This window comes from Salvelinus fontinalis, chromosome 4, assembly GCF_029448725.1.
Source record: "Salvelinus fontinalis isolate EN_2023a chromosome 4, ASM2944872v1, whole genome shotgun sequence".
NCBI classification, from domain to species: domain Eukaryota; kingdom Metazoa; phylum Chordata; class Actinopteri; order Salmoniformes; family Salmonidae; genus Salvelinus; species Salvelinus fontinalis.
In genome coordinates this window covers 62,795,741-62,811,400 of record NC_074668.1, presented here as the reverse complement: position 1 = coordinate 62,811,400, position 15,660 = coordinate 62,795,741, and the positions used below count along the sequence as shown (strand labels likewise).

At 43.3% G+C, this 15,660-nt stretch overlaps 1 protein-coding gene and 1 pseudogene across 5 annotated transcripts in view; one reads left to right on the top strand and one right to left on the bottom strand.

Moving 5' to 3' along the window:
- Nucleotides 1–10,185, top strand: part of LOC129854149 (phosphorylase b kinase regulatory subunit beta-like) — an 80,664-nt gene extending 70,479 nt beyond the window's left edge. For 2 of the 5 annotated variants that reach the window (XM_055920910.1, XM_055920905.1), the window contains 7 exons: nucleotides 6,115–6,205; nucleotides 7,513–7,709; nucleotides 7,884–8,018; nucleotides 8,116–8,245; nucleotides 8,586–8,693; nucleotides 8,905–9,042; nucleotides 9,452–10,185. In XM_055920910.1, coding sequence (XP_055776885.1) covers nucleotides 6,115–6,205; nucleotides 7,513–7,709; nucleotides 7,884–8,018; nucleotides 8,116–8,245; nucleotides 8,586–8,693; nucleotides 8,905–9,042; nucleotides 9,452–9,601 — 949 coding nt within the window. In that variant the 3' untranslated portion in view covers nucleotides 9,602–10,185. Of the gene's footprint in view, nucleotides 1–118; nucleotides 210–6,114; nucleotides 6,206–7,512; nucleotides 7,710–7,883; nucleotides 8,019–8,115; nucleotides 8,246–8,585; nucleotides 8,694–8,904; nucleotides 9,043–9,451 lie in introns of all 5 variants that reach the window. The other 3 variants (XM_055920906.1, XM_055920908.1, XM_055920907.1) reach the window with 3 other exon arrangements.
- A 664-nt stretch (nucleotides 10,186–10,849) lies between these two features.
- On the bottom strand, nucleotides 10,850–12,869 carry LOC129854154 (leukotriene B4 receptor 1-like; annotated as a pseudogene).
- Between the last annotated feature and the right edge of the window lie 2,791 nt (nucleotides 12,870–15,660).

Genomic DNA, 15,660 nt, shown 5'->3' with positions numbered 1-15,660 from the left:
CGTTTCAATATTTAAATAACATGTTCTCTTGTTCTATGTCTGTCTTCATCAAAATTGTACATTTCTCCACTGAATTCCAAACTGTTGTAAACAATGATAGACATTTCTATGGGTGTAGGCTGGCGGTGCGTTATGCTGCAGCCGTTATCAGGAAGTTTGCCAGTTCTATAGCCCCTCATATCACCACACTGGTGGTCCATGGCAAGCAGGTAATGGAGTAGAGTTGATGTGTAGCATGTGTGCTGTATTAGCTCAGCTAGCCACTCAGTCACTGCACAGCGTGTACCATTAACTGTGAGTGCTATGCTTCACTCATGCGCTACTTCCCCCTGCAGCACTGTCCAATTGCTCTCAATGGATGATCAATTTCACGTTCACATGCTCCGATGGCCTTTTTGTTCTTTGCCGTTGTTGTTGTGATGGTTCGGCTGCGTCAGGGGAACTGGTCGTGAGTTTTCATATTGCTCAGCGCTAAGATTGAACATAATTGAAAAGAGACCTGAGGGTCAGAGAGTGGAACAGCCCATAATCCAGCCAGGCTCCACCTTGCTCTGGAACCACATCAGTACTTGGTCCAATTTCCTTTCTCATTTATTTAACATGGGTTAATAAGTGGAGCTTGAAATAAGTTCATTTATATTACAAAACATCAATGGTTTAACATCACAAAATGCACTTTGAGCATTTAGCCTGACATTTCATGGACAAAATATGTGGAAGTATAAGCTGTAGACCATATCAGTGCTAAAACGATATGAGCACAATTTACAATAAGTAAAAGAATAGATGGCTGGATGTGGTAAATGGGAGATGAATATTGTTGATACGATGAAAGTACACCTTTTTAGGAAATCTGTGTTTTACTAAAACCTACAATCCAGCTGAAGCTTAAAGCCCTGTGTTTTCTCCATGTTATTTTGACTTCTATTGAGAACGTTTTTTAAGTTGATGTGTATGGTTAAGCAACCCTGTATGCTGCCATGTACACTCCCCTCCATATTGATTTGGACAGTGAAGCTAGAACTTTTATATTGTCTCTATACTCCAGAATTTTGGATGGGAGATCAATTATGTTTCATATGAGGCAAAAGTAAAGAATGTCACCGTTTTATTTGAGGGTCTTTTCATACATATCTGTTACCGTGTAGAAATGACATCTCATTCCAAAACCGTTTAGAAAAAACATCTCATTCCAAAATCATGGGCATTAATATGGAGTTGGTCCCCCCTTTGATGCTATAACAGCCTCCACTCTTCTGGGAAGGCTTTCCACTAGATGTTCGAACATTGCTGCGGGGATTTGCTCCCGTTCAGCCACAAGAGCATTAGTGAGGTCGGGCACTGATGTTGGGCGATTAGGGCTGGCTCGCAGTCGGCGTTCCAATTCATCCTAAAGATGTTCGATGAGGTTGAGGTCAGGGCTCTGTGCAAACTGTTATCATAAAGAAGCACAGAATAGTCTAGAATATCATTGTATGCTTTAGTGTTAAGATTTCCCTTTACTGGAACTAAGGGGCCTAGCCCGACCATGAAAAACAGCCCCAGACCATATTTACCATTATCCTCCTCCACCAAACTTTAAAGTTGGCACTATGCATTGAGGCAGGTAGCCTTCTCCTGGCATCCGCAAACCCGTGATTCATCCACCGGACTGCCAGATGGTGGAGTGTGATTAATCACTCCAGAGAATGCGTTTTCACTGCACCAGAGTCCAATGGTGGCAAGCTTTACACCACTCCAGCCAACGCTTGGCATTGCACATGGTGATCTGAGGCTTATGTGCGGCTACTCGGCCGTGGAAACCCATTTCATGAAACTCCCGACGAACAGTTCTTGTGCTGACGTTGCTTTCAGAGGCAGTTTGGGACTCGATAGTGAGTGTTGCAACTGAGGACAGATGATTATTACGCGCTTCAGCACTCGGCAGTCCCGTTCTGTGAGCTTGTGTGGCCTACTACTTTGTGGCTGAGCCGTTTTTGCTCCTAGACGTTTCCACTTCACAATAACAGCACTTATGTTTGACCGGGAAAGCTCTTGCAGGGCAGAAATTTGACGAATTCCACCACTACCTTGTATCCTTTTCCCTCTCGCTCTCATCCAACACTTCCCACACTGCCCCTACTCGGATGGTATCGCGCCGTCCCAACCTTCGCTCTCTCTCCCCCGCTACTCTCTCCTCTTCCATCCTAACATCTCTTCCCTCTGCTCAAACCTTCTCCAACCTATCTCCTGATTCTGCCTCCTCAACCCTCCTCTCCTCCCTTTCTGCATCCTTTGACTCTCTATGTCCCCTATCCTCCAGGCCGGCTCGGTCCTCCCCTCCTGCTCCGTGGCTCGACGACTCATTGCGAGCTCACAGAACAGGGCTCCGGGCAGCCGAGCGGAAATGGAGGAAAACTCGCCTCCCTGCGGACCTGGCATCCTTTCACTCCCTCCTCTCTACATTCTCCTCTTCTGTCTCTGCTGCTAAAGCCAATTTCTACCACTCTAAATTCCAAGCATCTGCCTCTAACCCTAGGAAGCTCTTTGCCACCTTCTCCTCCCTCCTGAATCCTCCTCCCCCCTCCTCCCTCTCTGCTGATGACTTCGTCAACCATTTTGAAAAGAAGGTCGACGACATCCGATCCTCGTTTGCTAAGTCAAACGACACCGCTGGTTCTGCTCACACTGCCCTACCCTGTGCTTTGACCTCTTTCTCCCCTCTCTCTCCAGATGAAATCTCGCGTCTTGTGACGGCCGGCCGCCCAACAACCTGCCCGCTTGACCCTATCCCCTCCTCTCTTCTCCAGACCATTTCCGGAGACCTTCTCCCTTACCTCACCTCGCTCATCAACTCATCCTTGACCGCTGGCTACGTCCCTTCCGTCTTCAAGAGAGCGAGAGTTGCACCCCTTCTGAAAAAACCTACACTCGATCCCTCCGATGTCAACAACTACAGACCAGTATCCCTTCTTTCTTTTCTCTCCAAAACTCTTGAACGTGCCGTCCTTGGCCAGCTCTCCTGCTATCTCTCTCAGAATGACCTTCTTGATCCAAATCAGTCAGGTTTCAAGACTAGTCATTCAACTGAGACTGCTCTTCTCTGTGTCACGGAGGCGCTCCGCACTGCTAAAGCTAACTCTCTCTCCTCTGCTCTCATCCTTCTAGACCTATCGGCTGCCTTTGATACTGTGAACCATCAGATCCTCCTCTCCACCCTCTCCGAGCTGGGCATCTCCGGCGCGGCCCACGCTTGGATTGCGTCCTACCTGACAGGTCGCTCCTACCAGGTGGCGTGGCGAGAATCTGTCTCCGCACCACGTGCTCTCACCACTGGTGTCCCCCAGGGCTCTGTTCTAGGCCCTCTCCTATTCTCGCTATACACCAAGTCACTTGGCTCTGTCATATCCTCACATGGTCTCTCCTATCATTGCTATGCAGACGACACACAATTAATCTTCTCCTTTCCCCCCTCTGATAACCAGGTGGTGAATCGCATCTCTGCATGTCTGGCAAACATATCAGTGTGGATGACGGATCACCACCTCAAGCTGAACCTCGGCAAGACGGAGCTGCTCTTCCTCCCGGGGAAGGACTGCCCGTTCCATGATCTCGCCATCACGGTTAACAACTCCATTGTGTCCTCCTCCCAGAGTGCTAAGAACCTTGGCGTGATCCTAGACAACACCCTGTCGTTCTCAACTAACATCAAGGCGGTGACCCGTTCCTGTAGGTTCATGCTCTACAACATTCGCAGAGTACGACCCTGCCTCACGCAGGAAGCGGCGCAGGTCCTAATCCAGGCACTTGTCATCTCCCGTCTGGATTACTGCAACTCGCTGTTGGCTGGGCTCCCTGCCTGTGCCATTAAACCCCTACAACTCATCCAGAACGCCGCAGCCCGTCTGGTGTTCAACTTTCCCAAGTTCTCTCACGTCACCCCGCTCCTCCGCTCTCTCCACTGGCTTCCAGTTGAAGCTCGCATCCGCTACAAGACCATGGTGCTTGCCTACGGAGCTGTGAGGGGAACGGCACCTCCGTACCTTCAGGCTCTGATCAGGCCCTACACCCAAACAAGGGCACTGCGTTCATCCACCTCTGGCCTGCTCGCCTCCCTACCTCTGAGGAAGTACAGTTCCCACTCAGCCCAGTCAAAACTGTTCGCTGCTCTGGCACCCCAATGGTGGAACAAACTCCCTCACGACGCCAGGTCAGCGGAGTCAATCACCACCTTCCGGAGACACCTGAAACCCCACCTCTTTAAGGAATACCTAGGATAGGATAAAGTAATCCTTCTAACCCCCCCTTAAAAGAGTTAGATGCACTATTGTAAAGTGGTTGTTCCACTGGATGTCATAAGGTGAATGCACCAATTTGTAAGTCGCTCTGGATAAGAGCGTCTGCTAAATGACTTAAATGTAATGTAAATGAATTGACTTGTTGGCACATATAACGTTGCCATGTTGAAAGTCACTGAGCTCTTCAGTAAGGCCATTCTACTGCCAATGTTTGTCTATGGACAAACATTGGCACATGGCTGTGTGCTCAATTTTTTATACACCTGTCAGAAACGGATGTGGCTGAAATAGCCGAATCCACTAATTTGAAGGGGTGTCCACATACTTTTGTATATATAGTGTGTCTATTCCCCCAATTTGAAGGTGTCATAATTATTGGGACAAATTCACTTATAGTGTATTAAAGTAGTCAAAAGTTAAGAATATGGTCCAATATTCCTAGCACGCAAGTGAAAAAGTTACAGATGCACAAAGATCATACCCCCAAAACATGCTAACCTCTCACTATTACCAATAACGGGGGAGGTTAGCATTCCGGGGGGGGTGCCTCTAACTTCCTCACTCATCATTATTCACGATTCGTTCAGGATTATCCGTAATCATGATAGCATCCATATTAATGTGGAAGTGTTCAGAAACATATTATATTCTTATTTACAATAAAAGGGACTCAAATGACACAATACATTATTTACCATTTATTTATATTGGGCACAACATAATCTGAAGCACAACCCCCAAAAACTGCAAATGCTTCCAACAAGTTTGTAGAGTCACAAGCTTGACGTAATCATTGCGTGCTTGTAATATAGGGACCAAATTCTAACCTTTTGACTACTTTAAAACACTAAGTGAATATGTCCAAATGGGGGGACTAGATACATAAAGTGCTTTCATTTCTAAACGGTAAAACAGATTTATATGAAAATACCCTAAAATAAAAAATGACATTCTGTACTGTCGCCTCATATAAAACATTTGATCTCAAACCCAAAATGCTGGACTATAGAGAGACATTTTAGTTTTAGCTAACTGTCCAAATAAATATGGAGAGGAGCGTATGTGCCATAACTACAGCCAATGCCTGTTGCTTTTTCCTCACAGGAACCCAGCAAGCATGAGGAGACGTACTGCACAGTCACTCTAGCGAATAATGCAATCGTAAATTAGTGAACATGAAAATATGTGAAAATTAATAGGCTGAGTCGGGAAACAACGTCAGGAGCCAGAGCTGAATTCACGCAGTGGAATCTTCATTTGGAACCACTGCCTGTTCTGCTAGGCTAGATGTCTTAGAGGGAAGCACCCACCATGCTAATAGATTTCCATTCTATGGGGATGGCATCTTGTGTTTTGGATCAGTTTGCCATTTAGTTATTTATACAAAAGTCCTTATGTTGCAGGAAAGGAAGTTTGTAGAGTTGTGGTTTTACATGTGCAGAATCACAATGATGATCATTTATTTGACAATCTGGAGATGAAATCCAGAGTCGATTTTAGATTTGTTTTTCATTTGCTTAGCAAAAACATGAATCACTGACGTGTAAAACAGTAGCACAACAAGGCTCTTTGTACTGTATAGACACACCGGTGGACATGAGTGGGACGTGCCACACACATGACTTACATGAATCGCACCTTCAGTATTGTGCCTCAAATCACGTTACAGCACATCAGCCTTAATGTCATGGTTATACTGTATGTATGCTTCTTATGATGGAGAACACAGCTGACTACATTGTTATTGCACTGTCTTTATGAACTGTTCCTACTGTAGTTGTATTGACACATATAGCATTGACCCTATTAAGGATCTCCTTGTGTTTTTGTTTACCAGGGGGGTTGTACGAATCGCAGCCAGTGTGATAACTAAGCTAGTGGACAGCATTGCCCCAAGTATTACTAGTGTTTTAGTGCATGGCAAGCAGGTAAGTGAACATTTGAAAATGGGGGCAAATTTTACATTTGAATCATGTATGTATTTATTTTTTTCACGTCAGATGCCTATTTCGAAACACAATCTTAATGTTCACTGATTATGAATGAATTGGATGAAATGATGTCCATTTTGAAAGTATTAGGAACGTTCCAGTTGACAGTGAGCTCCTCATGCTTTTGTCCTATAGGAAAAGCTTAGTGTTATTGCAGTTGCACGCTTCATATTTCCCAGCTAACACTGTGCTTTAGCCCTGTAGCAAGGCTGTTAATATGTTTCATATAGTAACCTGCTAAAAGTGTATTCCTGGGTTTAACAGGCTCTGTGTGCTGTGACCTGACCTATAACCTATGACCTAATACAACCCTTTCCCTTGGATTTATATGAAGTGATCTGCCTAAAAGTATAATGTTTTATCATTATAATTTTTTTTCTCAAATATTAGTTGCTTCTTAGCAGTCCCCATTTCTGGCCTCATTTTCCCACCCAAGAGTTTTGGGGTGTTCATTACTATGAAGTACCTCTGTAGAGGTACTTACTATGAATCTGTATGTAGATTGCATCGTAGAGGAAAAACTATTCTGGACTTGATGAGAAAGCCAGTTTTGAGCAGGAGTTGTCTGCACCTGTCACCTGTCTGCTTACATGATCTATGTAAAATCTTCTATGATTTTGTATATGAGGAGTCTAGAGTTGAGAGAATATTTATTGTTGTTTGAATGTGTTAAGTAAGGTAGGACATGTTTAGATTACACTTAGTAATATTAGAAGCGAGGTACAGATTAAAAGCTGTTATTTACCATCTAACTGGAGAGCATTAGTCTGCAACCATACGTTTTGAGGGGCTATTTTTCAAAGGGATATTAAAGCATATATTGTTGTTTGGGCAGAATAATGATTACCCAGGTGTAATTTTCTTCTGGCCTTTATGCTTTGAAAATAAGAAATATCACAAGATAATCTTGGTCATTATCTTTTGTCCCATGTTCTATGGGCAGTTTTACAGTTTTGAGATGGAGAGATAGTTTAAGCGAAGGGGATACGGAAACATCAGCATTTCTACCTAGTATTGCACTCTATCTGGTCAGTCAAAAAGTGTATAGGTAGAGGGATGTCACCCATAAAATAAAATATAAAGTTTTTATTTCAATCTTTTGACTATTTGCTCCTTGTTATCCATGTAAACACATCTACCTTTCTGGTTCATCACTCTGTCCTCTTAGTAAAAGAATCCCCACAAAACAATAACAGAACAGCAGACATTTTTCTGATGCTGGCTGGGCTGTGCTCTGTTGCCAGGTAACACTGGGACTGTTTGGGCATGAGGAGGAGGTGATCTCCAACCCCCTCTCACCTGGGGTCATCAAGGGCATCCTCTACAGCAAGTGCTACGGGGAGAGGGAGGCCGTGCTGCAGCAGGAGCTGGTCATCCACATCGGCTGGATCATCTCCAACACCCCCGAGCTGTTCAGCGGCATGCTCAAGATCCGCGTCGGGTACGAATAGAACCCGGGAGGAATAGAGCTAGGCAGACTGTAGCCGTGGCCATTCTGATCCTACAGCTGGGTGGTTGTTATTCTGTTTGTCTCTCAAGTTGTCTGTTTGAGGATAGCCATCTGTGGTTATGAGATGCATTGTTTTTGCTTAGTATTCTGCTGGTATTGGTGTAGGTGGATCATCCAGGCCATGAAGCATGAGTTGGAGATCAGAGCAGGTGACATGCCACCCCAGGATATTTACCAGATGTCCCCCAGCGATGTTAAACAGCTGTTGCTGGATGTCCTTCAGCCACAACAGCACGGCAGGTAAACACACGCACGCACACAAACACACACACACACGCCTCCACACACACATTTTTCATTCTATTTGATTAATTTCCCTATTCGTTACCCATCCCAGGTCCTGGATCAACATGCGTCAAATCGATGGTTCCCTCAACAGGACTCCCCATGGTTTCTATGACCGAGTGTGGCAGATTTTGGAGAGAACTTGTAACGGCATCGTAGTGGCAGGGATCCATCTCCCACAGGTAGTGTTGGTTATTGCAACAGTGACATTATAATCCTTTATTTACATCCTCAAACTCCACATTTAATCACATCTCTGAAGGACCACACTATAGGCCCCCTTTGACAGAAGTGAAATGCCCAAAAAGGCTGCATATTTGAAGTAAATTAGGCTGCTTGGCACAACAGTTGATTCAAAATTATGGTTTGAATGCAGGATATCCTCAATGCATCGCATATACCCTCTTAAATAAATGTCTGTTTATTTGAGTATGTGAGTTAGTCTTTTTGGTAATAATTGGTCATCGGGGTGTTCTTGCCTAAAGCATTACTGTTAAAATCTCCACTTTCCTTCCATTGCAGCAACCTACACTATCTGACATGACCATGTATGAGATGAACTTTTCTTTGCTGGTGGAAGACACACTGAAGGACATTGTGCTGCCTGAGTACAGGCAGATAGTAGTAGAGGTAAGGGAAAATCAGATTTCACTGTAATTTACAGCTGCATGTTATCCGTACACTACTATTGGTCAAACAGGACCCTCCTTTGACTATCTTACCCACGCATTTCATCTAGCAACATTTCCACCACATTGGGTTTACAATACAAAAATTCTAATTGTACACACATATTCTCATGGCTCTATTTTCTTACCTGTCCTAATCTCGATGGTTGCAGCTGCTGATGGTGGTGTCCATAGTGTTGGAGAGAAACCCGGAGCTGGAGTTTTCGGAGAAGGTTGACCTGGACGTTCTGGTGAAGGAGGCCTTCCATGACTTCCAGAAGGACAGGAGTCGGGAGGGGATGAAAAAAACGGTGGGTGCCTGCCCTACACTCTCCACTAGGCTCACAGAATCTAAGGTTGGGTCAGACCACTGTCACGCAAGCTCCTTGGAGTTCACGTAGCATGCAAGCTTAGCTGTTGTACGCCCACGATGATGTACAGTACAAGTTATCTCAGCTAAGTAGAAGCAGACCGCATATTCGAGGGGAGGGTACCTTGGGTGCTTTGGCGATCCTTTTTCTGGTCAGTCTCGACCAAATTCATTAACGGTGAATGGTAAGGATGGGAATAATTGTGTGACTTGTTATTCATATCAGATTATTTCCAATCTGAATAGTTGTTCATTCTGCATTTCGTTGCTGAAAAGCAGTGCTTTGTTATAGAGCTTTCGACAGTTTGCACTGTATATAACATTACTGCTAGTTTACAATGAAACAACAGTGTTGTCCGCAGGATGACATGGAGGAGTTCTATAAGACACCTCCAATGGGCAGGAGAGGCACCTCCAGTTACCTGACCAAGGCTGTGATGATTCAGCTGCTTCAGGGAGACGTGAAGCCCTCCAAGGATGACCCCTGCTCGGTCAGCTAAACTAAACCCGTTCAGCGGAGTAGAGGAATCCACCTCTACTGTACTTTGTCGAACTACTAACAACATGCTAAATTAGTCAGCAGCACTGACTGTTGTTCCACCAGCAATAAACTTGTTCTGTTAGCTTCAAGCTATTAGGCCAGAATGTATCAGATCTTATCAACACCGTTACTACTGTTAACAACATTGAACTCTTACCCCCTGAAATCCTTGCATGTAGACTTGTTTGTATAGCATTAGCGTTGTGGGGCAGCCCACAAAACTAGAGTTGAATCCCAGCGCACACTTTTTTTGTCTTAAGTCTTTGGGAGTCCAGCTCTTTTTGAAAGCCTGATCGCTGTATTTTTCTGAACGTGGTTAATACACAGTCATTTGAGTTCCTTCACTCTTATTAAAATGATATATTCATGAAGTTGTTTTAGTCGATGTGTTTACACGTGGTTTGAGTGTGCCTATCCAGTTTAGTGAATCTGAATTGAACTTTTTCAATGTGTGTGATGTTTGCCATTGTGTTCCGTCACTCTGTCAAGGGGATTTTGGAAGCTCAACACTAGTTTCAAAAAATAAACTTGTGGAACCTGTGACATCCTGTTGATTTATTTGCTTAGGTTCATCATGTTTGAATTTCGTGGAGCATTACCCCTGCTATATAACATTTGCCTTGTATCATTGAAGATAAGCTAAATGTGTAAAAGGCTTTATAATCACAACATGGTGTAACATGTTTATTTTTATTACGCCTGCAGTTGCAACAGAAATGTCATGATTATTCAAGCGTGTCTAGTTGTTCCTGGGGGTACGTGTATTGTATTGAAGCTCACTCATGTCAGCTTAGCTGCAGTCATACCAATCTCACTGCTGGAGCTGGAAAATCACATAATTTGACATACAAAGGAGGGTTAGACACTGAGAAAAGCAGAGGAATTATTTCTGCGTAGGACTCGATACATTATTTACTTCAGAATCTGTTCTAAAGCTGCTCCAACACTTGGACAGGAGAATGGGATTGATAGATCGAGAAACGCTTAAAAGGTCATGGTTGTAGGGAAGGTTGTTTCAGTGTTGAGTGTTCTGAACTAAGGAAGTTCATAAATACTGGTGATATTCAAACCATGCGAAGTATGCTCATCATACATACTGTACATGTATGCTTTAGTTATTATTAGTTAGAGGAGAGTACATAGTCTGCAATCTAGATCAGGCCGGTATATGAAATGACAGTGGCAATAGCATTTGTGGATAGCAATTTATTAATATGATACACTGTTATTTATTGTACACCTCTGTCTGATGCTTCATTAATTGAAGAAAACATTTCATTGGAAAAGCAAATATGCTGGTTGTATATGTTACACTAACTTGATACTTTATGACCGGACTCATCAATTCACAGTTCAATTCAAATCTGCAGAGCAGAACAATCTTTCATATTTACAGAGTAAGGTCACATCCCCTCCTCATCCCTGTAAAAGGTGTAATGTTTTCTCTTAAAGAACTCCCATAAAAGTTAACTGTGCGTTAAAGTCAGAGTATGTCTTTTGCTGGCAGCCGTAAAAGCATTTATTTGCCAATCTGTCTCAAGCGTTTGGGCCTGACAGTCAGAGCTTTTTTCCTGCTCCTGTACCATGAAGGGCATCAAAGACTGCGCCACTTGAAGAGGTCTAAGCCAATGTTTCACTTTTTTCACAACATTATTATAGTCACTTTATGGTCTTAGGAACCAAAGGGCTGAATAAATAATGAAAGTTAATGTAAAGTGTGTGAAAATATATTATACCTCCTACAGTTTTTCTTTGTTTCATGTTAGATGATAGTGGCTGTAAGTAGGTGAGATCCTTTTTCACAAAGTATTTTTCTATATCACGTTATTCTGTCTTTCTCACTGACTGTCATGTTGCAGATACTGACAACATTCATGTTTTTTTCACACCTACTCTATCGCCCACTTCCTGCAAAGTGAGTTGGTAATTTCGCTTTCAATTTTGCATTTACTATTTCAATAGAATCCATGCATTGCATTGATGCTTTTAAGCACTGACCAAGTTTGCATGGTCTGAAAGGAGACATTGAAGATGGTTTCAAGCTGCTTTGTGATCATTTTACAGAGATTCCATTCTGTTTCTGCTTTCACCAACATTGTTGGTCTTTGGTCAATCATGATGAAGCCATTTAAAAAAAAAAAACGTTATCACAATATGGGTCACCTCTGCTTCAAAGCCATAGTGACCCCCTCCCTTTGATTTACATGCACACCTCAAATAGAAAAGAAAAAAACAATATTCACAAGAAAAAGCATAAATGATTGACTGAAATATTACACAGAGGTCTGAATAGCAGTGTCTGCCCTCTCCCGCTTCTCTGGACTTCTCTGCCAAATTCTCTGAAAGGCGAACGCGTACAGAAAGGGGTCCACACAACTGTTAACAAAGGCAAGGCACTTAACAAAGTCCCGTGTCAACTCCCTAAAGGTCTTTAGTTGAGCAGATGTAACAGGGTGTGAATACTTCAGTAAGATAGCTGAGATGTCCACAATGTTAACAACATGACCAGGAACCCAGAGAATGATGGTCACAGTCACTCCAGTGACCAATCTGGTCATCCTTTGGGTGCTGAAGAGGGCTGTCTGGTTCACTCGCTTGTGAAGGAAGAAATAAAAGGTGACCAGAATGGAACCCAGAACAAAACCCACCAATGTCTCAAAAAAAAGAACAGCCCCTCTTTCCCAGTCCGATTCAGTCTTTGACACCGTAGACCAGAACCTGTAACCACTATATTCCTTGTCGCAACAGCAGGCCCGGTTAGGATTCATGCAAGTCCCCATAGGGCAAGTAGCAATGCCTTCTCACCTCTCCTTCCCAGCCTGGCCCACTGATGGGGTTAGAGAACCGACACGTAGTGCTGCACACTCATCATAGTCACAGTTATGATATTGATATATAGGCTGCAATAGACCATGAAGGAGAAGAACTTGCAGAGCCCACGGCCAAGATTCCAACCACACAGGAGGGAATAGATCCGCACAGGGAGGGAGGCCAGACACAGGACGTCAGAACAAGCCAGATTCAGCATCAGTTTCAGGGTGACATGATCTATTTTTACCTGGCGCAGAATGACCACCACGACAGCGATATTTGCAGGGAGGCCCACTAGGCAGCACAGTCCCATCAGTGTACTGGATACAACGTTGCCAGGATTCCTTGAGGTGATGTTGGAGATGGAGATGTTGAGCGGATCCATGGTCATGACTTGAGAGAGATTGGTGTGATGATCAGAGTGGTGTGAAGTCAGGAAGCTCGCTGTTCTTCGCGCTTGCCCTGTGCATTGTCTATTTTTAACCACATACTGCGCCTTCATAAAGTATTCATAACCTTTGACTTGTTCCACATTTTGATGTGTTACAACCTGAATTCAAAATGTCAAAATCTCACCCACCTACACACAATACCCCATAATGACAAAGTAAAAACATGTTTTTAGACATTTTTGAAAATACAATATTCCACACTGTAGTATCCCTTGATTGATTGGTGGATTTTATTTGACCATTTAAAAATACAATACAACCATACCATTTCTTAGCTCTAGTCTCTCTACTTTTATATAATGTAAAAAACACAATTTCGAATTTTGCTACATAAGACCAAATGCAGGTAGTGAGTCACAAATGTGGATACAATGCATTTAGAAATGTGTTGAGAATAACACAATAACAATTTTATTTATTTATTTATTTCCATTAAGGTCCTAGTTAAAACATGTTAAACTTTTACAGCTAACCCACATGAACATCTATTATAGTATACTATAGTCTAAATACTGTAATATTACTATATTTATATACTATAGTATTCACTGTAGTGCTTTTGCTGACTTTACTTTAGTATTTACTGTAATGTTTTTGCGGACATTACTAGTATACTATAGTATTCAATATAGTGTTTTAGCGGACTTTACTGTAGTGTTTTTTGTGGACATGACTGTAGTATAATATAGTATTCACTGTAGTGTTTTTTAAAGACATGACTGTAGGTTAACACTTCATTTGGATAGTCCATCTGTAGATGCTCTAGACCCCTCAAACTCAGCACTGGACATCGAAGCCAGTTCCACTGCATTTTCTTTATTGTTCCGCTCTAATCAGGGACTGTGAATACTACAGTATACTACAGTCATGTCTGCAAAAACACCACAGTGAATACTATAGTAAATACTGTACATACAGTGGCAAGAGAAAGTGTGTGAACCCTTTGAAATGACCTGGATTTATGCATAAATTGGTCATAAGATTTGATATGATCTTCATCTAAGTCACAACAATAGACAAGCACAGTCTGCTTAAACTAATAACACAGAAACAATTATACGTTTTCATGTCTTTATTGAACACGCCGTGTAAACATTCACAGTGCAGGGTGGGGAAAGTATGTGAACCCTTGGACTTAATAACTGGTTGACCCTCCTTTGGCAGCAATAACCTCAACCAAACATTTTCTGTAGTTGCGGATCAGACCTGCACAACGGTCAAGAGGAATTTCGGACCATTCCTCTTTACAATACTGTTTCAGTTCAGCAATATTCTTGGGATGTCTGGTGTGAATCGCTCTCTTGAGGTCATGCCACAGAATCTCAATCGGGTTGAGGCCAGGACTGGGCCACTCTGTTGTTGATTTACTTCTGTGTTTTTAGTTCGTTGTCCTGTTGCATCATCCAACTTCTGTTGCGCTTCAATTGGCGGACAGAGCCTTACATTCTCCTGCAAAATATCTTGATAAACTTGGGAGTTCATTTTTCTGTCGATGATAGCAAGCTGTCAAGGCCCTGAGGCAGCACTGCAGCCCCAAACCATGATGCTCACTCCCCCATACTTTACAGTTGGGATGAGGTTTTGATGTTGGTGTGCTGTGTTTTTTTTCTGCACACATAGTGTTGTGTGTTCCCTCCAAACAACTCAACTTTAGTTTAATCTGTCCACAGAATATTTTGCCAGTAGTGCTTTGGAACATCCAGGTGCTCTTTTGCGAACTTCAGACGTGCAGGAAAGTTTTTTTTTGGACAGCAGTGGCTTCTTCCGTTGTGTCCTCCCATGAACACCATTCTTGTTTTGTGTTTTACGTATCGTACACTCGTCAACAGAGATGTTAGCATGTTCCAGAGATTTCTATAAGTCTTTAGCTGACACTCTAGGATTCTTCTTAACCTCATTGAACATTCAGCGCTGTGCTCTTGCAGTCATCTTTGCAGGATGGCCACTCCTAGGGAGAGTAGCACATTGCTGAACTTTCTCCATTTATAGACTATTTGTCTTACCGCGGACTGATGATCATCAAGGCTTTTAGCGATACTTTTGTAACCCTTTCCAGCTTTATGCAAGTCAATAATTCTTAAACGTATGGTCTTATGAGATCACTTTTGTTTGAGGCATGGTTCACATCAGGCAATGCTTCTTGTGAATAGCAAACTCAAATTTTGTGAGTGTTTTTAGGGCAGGGCAGCTCTAACCAACATCTCCAATCTCATCTCATTGATTGGACTCCAGGTTAGCTGACTCCTGACTCCAATTAGCTTTTGGAGAAGTCATTAACCTAGGGGTTCACATACTTTTTACAACCTACACTGTGAATGTTTAAATGATGTATTCAATATAGACAAGAAAAATACAATAATTTGTGCCTGTCAGCAGCAGGTTCGGCAGCAGCTAGAAGGCCGGCAACACCGAACACCTGTGCTGAACAGGAGGGGGAGCCAAAGCGAAGGCTGTTGTGACAGTACCACCAGTACCATCGGCCTGCGCCTTCTGCTGGAGGACGACACGCTGGAGACGGGTGTGCGCTGTGTTCCATACCTCCTTGGCACGCCGAAACCAATCGTCCACCGCAAGAGCCTCAATCTGACTGGTGCCAGGGTGCCAGGGCCGGCAGATAGCCTGGAACACACTGAAAGGGTGTGAGGTTAGTGGAGGAGTGACAGAGGGAGTTTATGCATATTCTGCCCAAGGCAGAAACGCAGCCTACTCCCCCGGCCGGCCCTGACAGTAACTACAAAGGTACCTACCCAGTTCC